Source organism: Erpetoichthys calabaricus, chromosome 8, assembly GCF_900747795.2.
Source record: "Erpetoichthys calabaricus chromosome 8, fErpCal1.3, whole genome shotgun sequence".
Lineage (NCBI taxonomy): Eukaryota > Metazoa > Chordata > Cladistia > Polypteriformes > Polypteridae > Erpetoichthys > Erpetoichthys calabaricus.
In genome coordinates this window covers 159,940,497-159,954,689 of record NC_041401.2, presented here as the reverse complement: position 1 = coordinate 159,954,689, position 14,193 = coordinate 159,940,497, and the positions used below count along the sequence as shown (strand labels likewise).

Here is a 14,193-nt window from a genome sequence, read left to right as displayed (position 1 = left end):
GTGTATATATGCTTTCTCTCTATTATATTAAAGATTTCCGTCGTGTCCATGATATTCTGCCTTGACCACACCCTTCCACACTGCTCACCCAATGATTACTCCTACTATGCACATCCTCTCTCTGGACCACCCCATAATATTCTTAGTGCTTCTAACTTGCCCTTCAGCACAGTTGGTTGTAAGGGCAAGGAAGAGAAGCAAATTATTTATTCTTGAACATCTAAATTTGGATCATGATTGAAACATGGTAATGAGCTGCTAATGAACGTTGGGAGATAAAAAAAAAAAATGAGCAAAAAAGAGCTGCATATAATAAGAATAAAGATAAATATCTGGTTAATGAGAGAAAAATATCTTGAACAATATGCAAACAGATATGCAAAAAAGCAACATTTCTAGAATGTATCATGAGAGTTTAGAGTAATTGATAATGTTTTTGATTAGGTGTTAATGTAATTTTTTTATTTACTTTTTATTACATTTTACTTTTTTACTATGTTATTCATTGGTATTTAAAATAGATGGCTGTAGTGAAATAGTTATTATAGACAGAAAATCAGTTACTTGATTAAGGAACAAACCTCCTTCCTTCCACGCACAACATATTCATCTATATACCAGCTCTTTAAATACAATTGGTTTCCTGACACTCTCCAGGCAACTCAGCCACGAGATCGCGGGCATCCAGCACCTGCCCCCAGGGGTTGGCAAGCAACGCAAGCAGGTGGCATATCCCTAGTTTTTAAAAATCTCGTTATGTTTTTTAACAGTATGAGCCAAATAATGAAGTATCATGGCTGTAAGAATCACATGAGAGAAAGGAATAAAGTGACTGGTTTGGAAGAACGCTTTGACTTGTTGGTTGACTCTAATGATGTCATTTTGGAGAAAGTGGTAAGTTTCTTGTATTGGCTTCATTTCTCTTCTTTACCTTTAACAGAATCTAATTGGAAACTTTTTGGTTTGTTCAGTGTTCTGTGCATATTGTGAAACTTTAGTTGTTTTCCATGTACAGTCTGCTTTTTACTTTGGATTCAGAAAGTATTCAGTCCCCTTCACTTTCTGCATTTAATTTTAAAGAAATACTCCAGTCAGAAGTAACTTTTTATTCATTTATATATATAATATATATATATATATATATATATATATATATATATATAGTCTACAACAATTTATGTACAGTAAACGCATCGTTAAAACAAATGTTTTTCATATTTTAGTAATTGACAAAATGTAGACCTGAAGTGTATAATGTGTTAAGTCTGAATTCCAAATATCAAATAAACACTTTCACAAAAGGTACAAATATAACAGAACAAGTGCGCTTCTATTCAAGAATATAACTGCAGGAAAAGAACCCGCGTTAAGAGTGCGACATTGACACACATTTGCTACGACCTCTTTGGTGGCGCAATGGTATCAATTGTTGACTGGTAATCAAAATTTCACGGGTTCGATCCCGGACGAGTCCGTTTTTAGAAGTGAGCTGCTCTTATTCTTACTATCTATATAAATAAAAATGTAAATGTTCGTTTGTTCAAAACCTTAAATCTCCGAAAGTTCTTCACCGATTGCTTTGAAATTTTGACACAACTTTGCATTCGAATACACGCGTGTTTTGATATACCTATATTATATAGATGTCACACCTGTGACTGGTAAAAACATGCTTTTTTTTAACAACAGCGCCATCTGTTGGACGTAAAAGCAACACACACTTTACTAAATATTTTACGATTCCATTTCAATGTTTCCGATTACATTGTTAAGCTCACATAAACGTGGAATACTGTAACTCTGTTAAATCGATCAAACACATTTGTAAGTACGTGAATAATGGTAGCGACATGGCAGTTTTTGGCGTGCAACCAGAAAGAAGTGATAGGAATGCGGTCATACATATCGATGAAATCGCACAGTATTAGGCTGGAAGATACATAAGCAGCAATGAAGCTGTTTGGCGAATTCTTTCTTTTCCCATACATGACCGAAGTCCAGCTGTTGTTCACTTAGCAGTACATCTAGAAAATGGACAACGTGTTTATTTCACAGCTGCAAATGTGCAACAAATAGCCCTGAATCCACCAGCTACAACGTTAACTGCTTTCTTCACGTTTTGTCAAAATGACGCGTTTGCGAAAACACTGCTGTATTCGAAAGTGCCTACGTATTACACATGGAATGCGAGTAGAAAATCATTTGAATGACGCAAACAAGGAGAGCGAGTCGACGGACAACCTGCCATATTCAATGAAACTACGATAGGCAGACTGTACACCGTGCATCCCAATCAAGATGAATGCTTCTTTCTTCGCATGCTGTTGGTAAATGTGCCCGGTCCAACGTCTTTCCAGCAATTGAGAATTGTCAACGGCGTTACACATGCCACTTTCCGCAGTACATGTCAAGCTCTGAATTTATTGGAGAACGACCGACACTGGGACGTATACATTATATACGTCGCATCCAAATCAAATTCGTGCATTATTTGCAATCATATTGACCGCCTGCTCTTCTTCATCTGCAACACAGTTACGGGAGAAATATAAATCACACATGGCTGAAGATATTTTCCGTCGAATACACAAGTAAAATTCAAATATAAACATGGATTTCACAGCAGAAATCTTCAACTAAGCATAGATAATGATTGAAGATTTATGCTTTAGAAATCGCAAACAAAGTTCTCAATCAATTGGGAATGCCATCACCAAATCGATCTCCTGTTGCTTCGTTCGATGTAGAATTGCGTCGTGAACAAAATTACAACACGGGTGATCTTTTGTCGTATATGCAATCAAATATTCCTAAGCTAACGCTTCAGCAAAAAGGCATTTACGATCAAATAATACAAACTGTCAATAACGGGGTTGAAGAAATCTGGAAATCGGGAACGGAAAGGTGCCGGTTGATCTGACCTCAGGACGAATTTCATTGCCTCATAACTTCTTTTGACGTCACTAAATTGCAGAAGAATTGGTTGAAAAAGTATTTCCCAATATTCAAACCAATTATAAGAATCACGATTGGCTGAGTGAACGAGCTATTCTTGCAGCCAAAAACAAAGACATCTACGAACTTAACAATACGATTCAGTCTAACATTCTGCACAGACAATGGAACAACAAAAAATATTGTATACCCACAAGCATTATGAAATTAAACATATTAGAAACGTGCACTTTCTCTTTTCTTTCTTTTCCATTTAACCAGACTGAGCCACAGCAACACGTGGCCGGGTACAGCTAGTTTTAGAATAAAAACATACATTTGATTTCAGTCTGTAACAGCAGTTTTATTTAATTTTATTTAATTTATTGAAGTTTTATTTAAAAAAAAAAAAAAAAAAAAATTTATTTTTTGAGTTTAGGATGAATTTATTAATTGTGCTGGCAAAATCTCTAGTAGATATGCAGAGGTTTTCATCTAGCCTTATAATGGTTACAGTATTTATTTATTTTTTTTTATATTGTCTTGAATTAGGGGATTCTACTAGATGAAGCCTCTGGTGTGCACAGGACACAGCAGCCAGTTCTTCCAGCAGGTGTCCAGGCACCAAAAATGATTGTTTCCAGTTGGAACCGCAAGGTTTGTTACAAAATCCTTAAAATGCCTAGCACCTTTTGGTGCAGCCCAAGTAGACTTCCTTTGAAAATCAAAAATGATTTTTATTTTTAGGGAAGAGAACTGAATCAAAGAAGTAAATCGGGAACCTTCCATCTGTTACATGCAAAAAACATCCAGCGGCCCCAAATTCGTTTCAGAGAGAAAGTGGACAACTCCAACACACCTTTTGCTCCCAAGATTTTTGTGAAACCAAATGCACTAAAGCCTCTTCCATCTGGTAAGCTTGAAGGTTATCTAGCTGTATCAGCCATCACCCTCATCTTGCTGAGAGGCATCTTCAGTATCCATCCCAAAATGTGGGCAACTCCTGGGGAATAAAAATCTGATTCATTTTTGCTCACAAGGGCTGGAGCTGTGCTGTATTAGGATGTCAGATGAGTATGTGGTGAGCATAGACCTGGATGGTATGACCTGAATCTTTAATTATACTCCAATATAGATTTCTTAAGGTTTTGATAAATGCCAGCATAATGTATTTGTATATATTAACCAATAGCACCCAGCAACACTTCTTAATTGTGGATATATTCCTTCGTGGGTGGAGTCACGTCAAGGTCAAGCCTATATTCTCTTTATACTTCTACATTTGCCTCTGCAATTCTATTTTGTTTCAACAGTTATGTTCTTCCATGGCTAATAACGGACAGATGCCCGCTTACATTATTTTTTTTTTTCTTTAAATGGTGTTCAAATTCAGCCATTATATTCTGTATTGTTATTTTACATAGCCTGCAGAGAGTGATTCACACTGTGTAGCAGTGTAGTGAAAAGAGCTCCTAATTTCATTGTACTTTGTACAAATAATAATAATCCGTAAATACATGGGGAGAAGGTGCAAAACTCATGTAGAACCTGGTACTGTGAGACAAAAATGATACCTCTGCACTACCTGCAGAAGCCATCATAAAAGGAGCTTCATGAGCAGCAATGCCAAAGGCTGGTGGGTGAATCTGTAGACTGCAGTTTGGAAGTTTGATTGGCTAGTAGAGTTTGCATGTTTGGTAGAAAAATGCAAACTGAGATTATGATTCTGATGCATATCTGTGAAGGAGAGCTGGAGGAAAGAGTGGCATACTGGTTGCATCAGAGTCTAGGTAAGTGGAGTGAGACAGTAGCGCATAATTGTGGAAGTGGCCGCTGAAATAATCTACTGTATATTGAAAGAATATAGGCCTAGTTGTCTTCAGAACACAGACAGCAATTAAATTCAGGTTATCAAGATTCAGTGTTATTAACAGCATTTGTTGATGACTTTCTGAGGTGAATCCACACCACTTTCTCCTGTGTATCCATTAGCACTATTGTAAGATGCAAGAATAAATTATGAATTTTTTTTTTTTAATTTGTATATAAAATTTTTTTAAAAAAAGCATGTTTAGAACATAATTTTATGGAACAAATTTAATGCATAACACAGTTGTGAAGAAATAGTTTTAGCTTAAGAATCCTGAACTTGGTATGTTAGTATCTTAAAAATGACAACAAAAAAAAGTTACATTTTGCGTTTCCTTTTTGTAAAATCCCTACCACAGGAATAATTTTATCCAGTATACTGAGTCAACTGGTTTATTGTTCACTTCTGCTGTTCTGGAAGTAATAATAATTCAGTGTATAAATTGGAGACCAACAAGACGGTCCAAGACTAAATGTGGAGAGTATGTGAATATTTGCTAGGCCATATACTCTTGGTCTGATTTATTTAGCACTTGTTTCATAAGGAAACCTTGGTTAGTAATATGTATGGTTGGTTCATGCTTATAAATACATTTATAATACTGGTGTGCTGAACATTTGTGTCAAGAGCTTCAAACCCCTTTGATGGCTTAAATTGTTGCTGACTCAACTCCCTATTATGTCTGTCTGTTTAGTTCTTGTTAACAGAAGGATACGTGAAGAAAGGCCAGAGGATCTGGATGTTCCTGCAGCACTGGCTGACTTTATTCACCAGCAGAGACATCAAAATGATGAACAGGAATTGTAAGTGCAGCCCTTTCCTTGCAACCATAGCATCATTTGTTTTAAGTTTGTTATTTACTTTGTCATTTTTTTTATATAGGACAGCTCACCCCTATCAATATGAGTTGGATCACTTTACACCACATCAGAAATTGTTTTGTAAGCCAGATATTCAGGTAAAATTCATATGCTTTCTTTACATAACTGTTTGAATTATTTTTGGAAATGTTTTGAGGAAAGGATGGCGTTAAATGGTCTCCACGTTCTCTTAGATGTCTTGGATTGCTCCTCCTTCTGTGACCAAAATCGGTGACTTCCTTGTTAAGTATTAATGTGTCTGACTGCTTGGAATTTTTTCTTCCTTGTACTAAAATGGCACATATTAATATTTGTACTACTCGCCCTGTATCTTTGATTGACAATATATAAATATCAGTCCACATACTTGAGCCTCTTTTCTCTTTTTGACTTTTTTATTGAAAATATTAACCAATTACAACTTATTTTTTTATGATTTATTGCAAGTTTTAAAAATTGTACCACATACATCTATTTTCTGATTTGGCATAATCTCTCTGGTACCTTCAAAAAATGCATGAGCCAGCCCTGGAGATTGCACAAGATTATAGCAAGTTTTGCTTACTTAAACCTACATCAATTTAGAAGCATAAAACAAACTAACAAACATGTGTTAGTTGTGTGGGAAACCAGACAATGTAGGTAGTTATTAATTATTAGCTTTACCTGTCCTGTGTAAGACTTCAGATAGTGTCCAGACAGGGGTTTGTACCCATAGTTCTAGAGGTATGACTGGGATTTTAAACCAGCTTGCCTTTACAGGGCCCACATTATATAACATCAGTGTGGCTATTCTGGGATAATGGTTGTTACCTTTTTTTTTTTAACTCATTATTTTAAATCTAGAGGCTTAATCCACATTGTTTTTATCCATAACCATTTTTATCCATAACTGCATGTGCTGCGTGTAAGAAAGGTTATCTTAGAAATGCTGAAGACGGTGCTTTTGGGATAATTCTGGTTCCCTCATAATCACTTTTTCTACCAGACTGCAAATTGTGATGAAATGAAAGTGTCCACATGAATCTGAGAAAATTTAACTGACTTAAGGTTTATTCTAACCATTTACTTAGGTTTCTAAGTAAGGTGCCACAACTTCAGGGGTGTTGCAAAGGTCATGCTGTAATTTTTACTTTTATTAAAGTTATCATTTTGTTTTTAATTAAAATTTTGCATTTCAGTATAGAGCAAAGAAATGCAATAGGGATTTCAAATTAGTTAAAACATATTGGGTGGAGAATGAACCTAGCTTAATGATCTTTCACCATATGTGTATTGTACCATATTTATTTATTTATTTTCATTAAAATCTCTTCGGTCACAGTATGTCTGCAAAGAATGAGGTGCTTATGATTTGAGCACAGTTATGTGAAAGTTGTAGTTTGTAGGGGAATGTGACGCTTAAGAACACAGCCCTTCTCAAAAGTGTGATCTATGTGCACAAAGAGAAAGCAGAATGAGGCATAACTTGGATGACCTCTTTCAACCTTTAGTATATAAACACAGAAAATATTAGGTGTGATTACTAAAACACATTATAATCAATTCCCTTTTTGTTTTTTTTGTTTTTTTTTCCTTAAATGAACAAAAACATTCAGGCCATGGTGTGAAGGGCCAGACTGTTTTGTTGCAGTTGACTACCTTGGGCAGTAGCCTACAGTCACTGAATAACATACAAGACTGAATTAAACTTGTGTATGTGTTCTTTCTCCTCCATTTACAGTTATAGCAAAAAAGTAATACTGGTGATTCTGCATATGAAACATCTGGCTAAAGCAGCTCAGAACTAAAAGGACTAAGAATTGCTGACCTTCAAAAGGCTTTGTAATTTTTATTTTTTAAGCTGTTATAATAACAAAAAGAAAAGCAGAAGCATGTTACTTCAGCAGCACTGAATCAGATTCCAGGATCAGGAGCAGAATGATGATTTCAGTGTATTAGAGAAGTATTTAAAGATCTGTTCTAAGCACAACTTTAGATCCATAGCACAGGTTGGGGTAGAAACACCTTTTCCTAAATGCAATGTGTTCTTAAGTCGCCAACTACTATTGGTTGTACTAATGACAATACAAGTTAGACTGAGTGTTCACATTCTTTGGATAGTCCTGGAAAGCTTACAACAGGGCAAAGTATGTCTATACATTGAGAAGTATTTTAAAAATCTGCCTGAAACCCTAATAAAGTTTCAAAGTCATTGAGGTGTTGTCATGTAAAATGTTTGGAACAGACTGTGTGAAGGGTTGCCTTTAGAGAGTTTGTCATATTTTCCTTACAACTTAATTGTTTAAACAATTTTATTCTAGATCATATGCTACATTCACAGGCTGTGAAAATGGTTGGGTAACCATTTCTGAAGTTACACCTTCCCACTCTGTGTTCTTGCATTTCTGATCAGAGTTTTGGGACAAATACAGATTTGCTGCTAAAGCCACACACAAACATTTTCATATTCACGCTTAAAGTTTTTGTGAAATTTTAAGAGTGAAACCTAGTAAACCTATATTACATTGCTGCAGATACTGACAAAATGAGACTATCCCTTTTTATGAAAGTCATGAATGCACCTGAGCTGTAATCATGATTTCAAATTTAGGCTAAAAATAATCTTTTTGAAATTTCTAATCTTGCATTTCAATTTTAAACAAAGTTTTTAAGTAGTGTTTTTACATTTATCTTTAATATGTTAGATTCACTTCAGTAAGTATATCAGTCAGTAAATCTATCACAGGATAGAATATGAACAGTACCAAAGTGTATTTTATTTTCACACATTTCATTTAATCCATGGAGACTATTTCCTAAAGATGGTTTAACACTAGAATTACCAGAGTCTACGAAAAAACTCGTAGATCCGGCCCACATTAAAACCGTTCTCACCTCTCTTTTGTCTTCTAAATGTGCCGATTAAGATGAGCAGCAAGTAGCCGGCTATTCCATCCCCCACCGTTGCAGAACGTTCACTAAGTTTTCCCAGCTCATGCCTTGTTTGATTATCTGGGAGTGACTGAACTGCTGGAGTTTTAGAATGGAAATAATAGATCGTTATTTGGAATACACGCATTTCATGCGTGTTACGTTTCTACAGTAATCTGTGTAAACACATTGCTAAAACAGAAACTTTTTCATATTTTAGTAATAAATGTTACAAAATGTAGGCAGGCTTCACACATTCTATAGTTTATGAAGTCCAAACATCAAATGCTACAACACTTTCCATGGCTTAAATGCTAAGATTTGCTGACTTGGAGCACAGCAACCCTGCTGTGCTACAGAGATGCGAGTTCGATTCCCAGCTTTTTTTTTTTTTTTTTTTTTTTTTTTTTCCCTCAAACGGATATAAAATTTATAAATTGGTATGCACTGTAAATCGTTAAGTTTAAAATGTCGATCGCGGTTATTTCTGTTGATTAATTCATGCTTTTTACTTAAGAGTCAGAACAGGAGCTTGTTCAGCTTTTTCAGCTTCTGATCGGACTCAAACAGCGCCAGTATAACTTCACACCCAACCTGACGCCGTTCGTTTTCAAATAATATTGCATTACTTTGACGATGTTTTCTGATTGGTACTATTCGCGTCATAAAATGATTTCTTCAAAATGTCACATATATTTCTCTTTCTTTTTTTAAAATGTGTGTTGTAGCACGCAGCAACTGGCCACCTGCATGTTCTTGCGCACACTGAATAAGACAGCGCTATATGAAATCATCAGATTCAAATGTTAACAGTTAACAGTTATAGCACGGAATGGAAATCAGCAGTTCTTAGCATTGCACCACGCAAGCTGTCATATCAACCGCCTACTGTAACTTGCTTTCTTTTTTCTTCGGTTATACTCTTGAATAAAAGTACACTTGTTTTGTTATACTTTTACATCAACATACAGTATGTTCCTGTGTTTGAGCTACATGGGCATGCTCAAAAAATACACGTATAATGCCACGAAAAGTGCATGCAGACACTTCAGTTCACAAGCATTGGTACAACAATGCAGTCACAAGTACACTGCAGAGCTATAGCGAGTCTTTATGTGAAAACAGCAGTGTCAGATGGGGAGTGTCTGATGATTGCATATAGCGCTGAAGTTACTACTCTTTACTATGCTTTCCTCTGCATGTCCTGGAGTACAAAAGAAACCGCATACAGCAACATGTGGCGACTGGCAATATTGTGGGGGAAAAAAAACCACGTGGTCATATGTATTGTGATACACTGCAGAGCTATAGCGCATCTTTATGTGCAAACAGCAGTGTCAGGTGGGGGGGGGGGGCGGTGGTGGTAGGGAAGGATCCTGAATGCGACAGAGAATGAAAAGTGAATTTAAAAAAAAAAAAAAAAAAAAACAAAGCTAACTTTTGCAAATATCATAAATTACACAGGCTGTTACAGACTGAAATCAAATGTATCTTTTATTCTAAAATAGTAAAAATAAGAACACTTCACTTCTCAAAATGGAGTCATGCAGGATCGAACTTGTGACCTTCTGATTGCCAGTCAGCAACTGATACTGTTGCGCCACAGCGGAAGTCATAGTAAATGAGTGTCAATGTCGCACACTAAGGCGACTTTTTTTGACGGTGGCTTTTTTTTTTTTTTTGTACCTTTTGTGAAAGTGTTTCTTTGATATTTGGACTTCTGGCTTCATACATTATATAGTTTATGCCTACATTTTGTCATTTGTTACTAGAATATAAAAAACGTTTGTTTTAAAAATGTGTTTACACAGATTACTGTAGAAACGCAACACATGAAATGTGTGTGTTCCAAATAACGATTTATTATTTCCACTCTAAAACTCCACTTCACTCCCAGATAATCAATCAAGACATGGGCTGGGAGAAGTTCGTTTATGTTCTAAGTCGGTGGGGGATGGAATAGCCTGCTGCTTGCAGCATGTCTTTATCAGTACATTTAGATGACAAAAGACGCTGGCGGAGAGGTGAGAACGGTTTTAAGAAGCGATTTAAGGTGGGCCGGATCTACGAGTTTTTTTCGTAGGCTCTGGTAATTCTAGTGTTAATTCTATAACACTATTAAGAATACATGGCACAAACTTGGCATATATGTAAATGCTCTCCTGGCATAGATTTGTTTATGTTCAATCCAAGAAGTGATTATTTTTCTCTGACAGCATTTACAACTAAGTTTGTATCTTTGTTTAATCAAATTGCACTCTATGTAGATAGTGTTGTATAAGATGTGGTATTGAGAGATGAAAGTATCACTAGGATTTCAGACCAGATTTGCACAGTGGTTACAATTTTATTATACTTTTAAATATTAATTCAATACATAGCTGAGCTGAGTGTTTTACTGTTTCTTTCAACTTGCGACTGTTGTCATTCTGTCTATCTCTCTGCATAAAACATTGTAGCTCCCAGTGGACCAATTCTGTTCAAATTTGGCACACTTATTCTTCAGATTTGTTGGGGAATGTCTATAGGGTGTGTTGTACTAGTTTTTGAAAATTCACAAACCTCCATTAAAAAGTACTTCCTTATTTTTATAGTCTTAATAATCTGTCTTAATAATGATTTTTATCTTGACAGTATTCTTTAGCTTGTATATTTTGTATTTTCATCTTTGTTGTCTGAAAGCTGCTTCTGACAAAAAAAAAAAAACAGATCCACAGTCCAAGTTAGTAAAACACTAGCAGAGGTGAATGTGCACAGCACAGACCTCTGCTATATGTGGTCACTTCTACTGCTCATTGAATTTATAACAGGTAAATTACATGAAGTTCATGACTGTCAAAGTAAAAACACAGGAAACTTAACCTAACTTAAAATGACTGGAAGGGGAAACAAAATCCATGATAGTATGTTAAAATCCAATAACTTTAGAAACTTTTCTTGTAGTATGAAAATTTAAAGGCAATTACATCTACACATTCTCCCTGGATACTTGAAGCCCCAAGGAAACCATGCTTTCCAATCAGATCTTAATACATCAGGACACTCCCATCCAAGGGGTACAAGTCCCTCCCACAAGCGAATCTTGAAAAATCTGGATGCTCAAATGTTTTTTTTTTAAAAAGACCCAATCACTCCTCCTCCCACTGTCTGATCTTATGTTAATAAATCTAGATGTTGGAAACCTCAAGGGGGATATTTTCAACTCTATAAAAATTGTGTATGTGTGTGTGTATATATGTACAAAACAGGGAATATAAAGTAGTACTCCAGGGTTTTATTTCTATTGTGGACCAAGCTTCTGTATGGTCATCTATTTGTGTCAGTGTCCAGGCTTGTATATTTGCCACCTAGCAATAAAATTTGAAAGTTAGGTATTGCCATGCCACATTCTGCTTTAGTTTGTTGTAGTGTCGCCCTTTGGATGTATGGATGTTTCATATTCCAAATGAACAAGGTTATTATTGAATCTGATTTCTTTAAAAATGATTTGTTAATGAATATCCTTTCCAAACTTCCCCATTTACAGCTTGGCAGTGTTGATTCTCCCTGCTTAAGTGAGATGAGGGGTATACCATCTATGCATGTCTTGTTTAATTTTTCATACTGAGAGCAAACTTTTGTTGAAAATGAGCTTTGTATTTATTTGTGATGTTTACCCCTAGGTGTTTTAAACTAATCTGCAGTGATAAAAGGAAAGGTATACAATCTAATGTTGTGTGATAGAGAGTTCACTGGAGAAAGCACACTTTTATTCAGATTAATTTTGAGTCCAGAAATCTTTTGAAATTCTGCTAGTGCTGTTGGGACTGCAGGCACAGAATTTTGTGTCTGGTGTGTGTATATAGTACCATATCATTTGCATATAGTGATATTTTCTCTTCAAGTCCTTCTCTGAAAACCCTTTTATCTCAGATGCATTTCGAATATGAACAGCAAGTGGCTCAATGCCGATTGCAAAGAGCAGTGGTGACAGGGGGTAAAAAAAAATGTTAATATAAACTGAAGCTTCTGGACTGGTATTCAATAATTTGATCCATGCACATATGTTCGGGCCAAACCCAAATTTGTGCGTTGTGGTGAATAGGAAGAAATCCCATTCAACCATATCAAATGCTTTTTCTGCATCCAATGATAATATCTCCAGGGTATCAGACTTTGTGGGTGAATATATAGGCATTGAAGATTGGAAGCTATGAGTCTGTGTTTAATAAATCCAGTTTGGTCTTGTGATATTAACAAAGGAAGTACTTTCTCAATCCTTCTTGTTAGAACTTTGGAGAGTATCTTAACATTGTTATTCAGAAGTGAGATTGTTCTCTATGGTGCACATTGTAGTAAGTTCTTATTTTTCTTAGGAAAGATGGTAATTAATGCTTGGCGAAAAGTTTGAAATAGAATTTTATTGTCTCTGGCTTCTATAAATGTTACTAATAATAGGGAAGCCAACTTAATTAAATTTTTTTATAAAATTCAGCAGGGTAGCTATCCAGGCGTGCTGCTTCCCAACTCTGAAGCGAGCTTATGGTGTCTAGTAATTCTGAGAGTGTCAAAGGCTTATCCAGTTCCTCTGCACTGAGTCTATAGCTGTGGTATCTTGTGATGCATCAAAAAACATAGTAGATTGTGTCTTATCGTCCAAGTACTCCATAGTACTGTTTAAATGTTTATGCATTATATTTTTATGGTCAATGGTTTTTTTTTTTTTTTTTCCTCCATCTGTGTTGGTAATTACTGATATTGCCTTGTGAACTTCCTACTTGTGAATTTGTTGAGCTAAGGTCTTATTAGCCTTCTCTGCATGTTCATAGTAATGATTTTACAATTTAAAAATTAGTTATTTTCTTTTGTTGTCAAGAAGTTGAATTCTGATTGCAAAGCCTGTTTTTTCCTATAAAGTGCCTTATTTGGAGTCCATGAGAGTTCTTGATCTATTCTGGTAATTTCACTGATTAACTCTAAATTGGAAACCAAGAAGGCATCATTTTTGTGGAAGAGGTCTGAAATAATCTGTCCTCTTTAAAAATTCCTTCAGAGTTTCCCTGAGTATTCCTGCAGAGACCTGAGGATGCATCTCTCTAAAAAATCAATTTGCTTTGAAAGAAATTCTGTATAGTTCTTGTCAGCTAATAACCGAGGATTAAGATGTCAGCTGCGAGATGTGTATGTGGGGCATAGTGATAACAATAGCATTGTACTAGCAAGATTTCATCTTGGGCAAAGAATTATTATCTATAAAGAAATTTTTAATTCTTGAGTAACAGTGATGTACTGATGAGAAGAAGGAATACATACGTTTGCATTTCGATATCTTCATGGGTCTGATTTAAGTTATGATCGATTACAAATTGTGTAATCGTTTTTGCAGTGTTAGATGTTATCGCCACAGTAGTAGTGTTTTGAATTCAGTCTCTATCATCCCCATTGGGTGCATAGATATTTATCAAAATCACTTGACAATTAAATAAATTACCCATCACAATCGCATATTGCCCTTCAGGATCAGATACTACATATGATACTATAGATGAAATTGTTCTATGTATTAAGATTCCCACACCTCTGGTTTCTTTGTATAGCTGAACTGAAATATTTGGCCAGTCCACTGTTTGCAACTGA

The 14,193-nt window shown here is 35.6% G+C and overlaps 1 protein-coding gene across 2 annotated transcripts in view; it reads left to right on the top strand.

The window, feature by feature from the left end:
• Positions 1–14,193, top strand: part of exosc10 (exosome component 10) — a 40,769-nt gene that overhangs the window by 7,992 nt on the left and 18,584 nt on the right. For both annotated transcript variants that reach the window (XM_028807668.2, XM_028807667.2), the window contains exons 3-7: positions 771–894; positions 3,487–3,591; positions 3,682–3,847; positions 5,499–5,607; positions 5,687–5,762. In XM_028807668.2, coding sequence (XP_028663501.1) covers positions 771–894; positions 3,487–3,591; positions 3,682–3,847; positions 5,499–5,607; positions 5,687–5,762 — 580 coding nt within the window. The remainder of the gene's footprint in view (positions 1–770; positions 895–3,486; positions 3,592–3,681; positions 3,848–5,498; positions 5,608–5,686; positions 5,763–14,193) is intronic.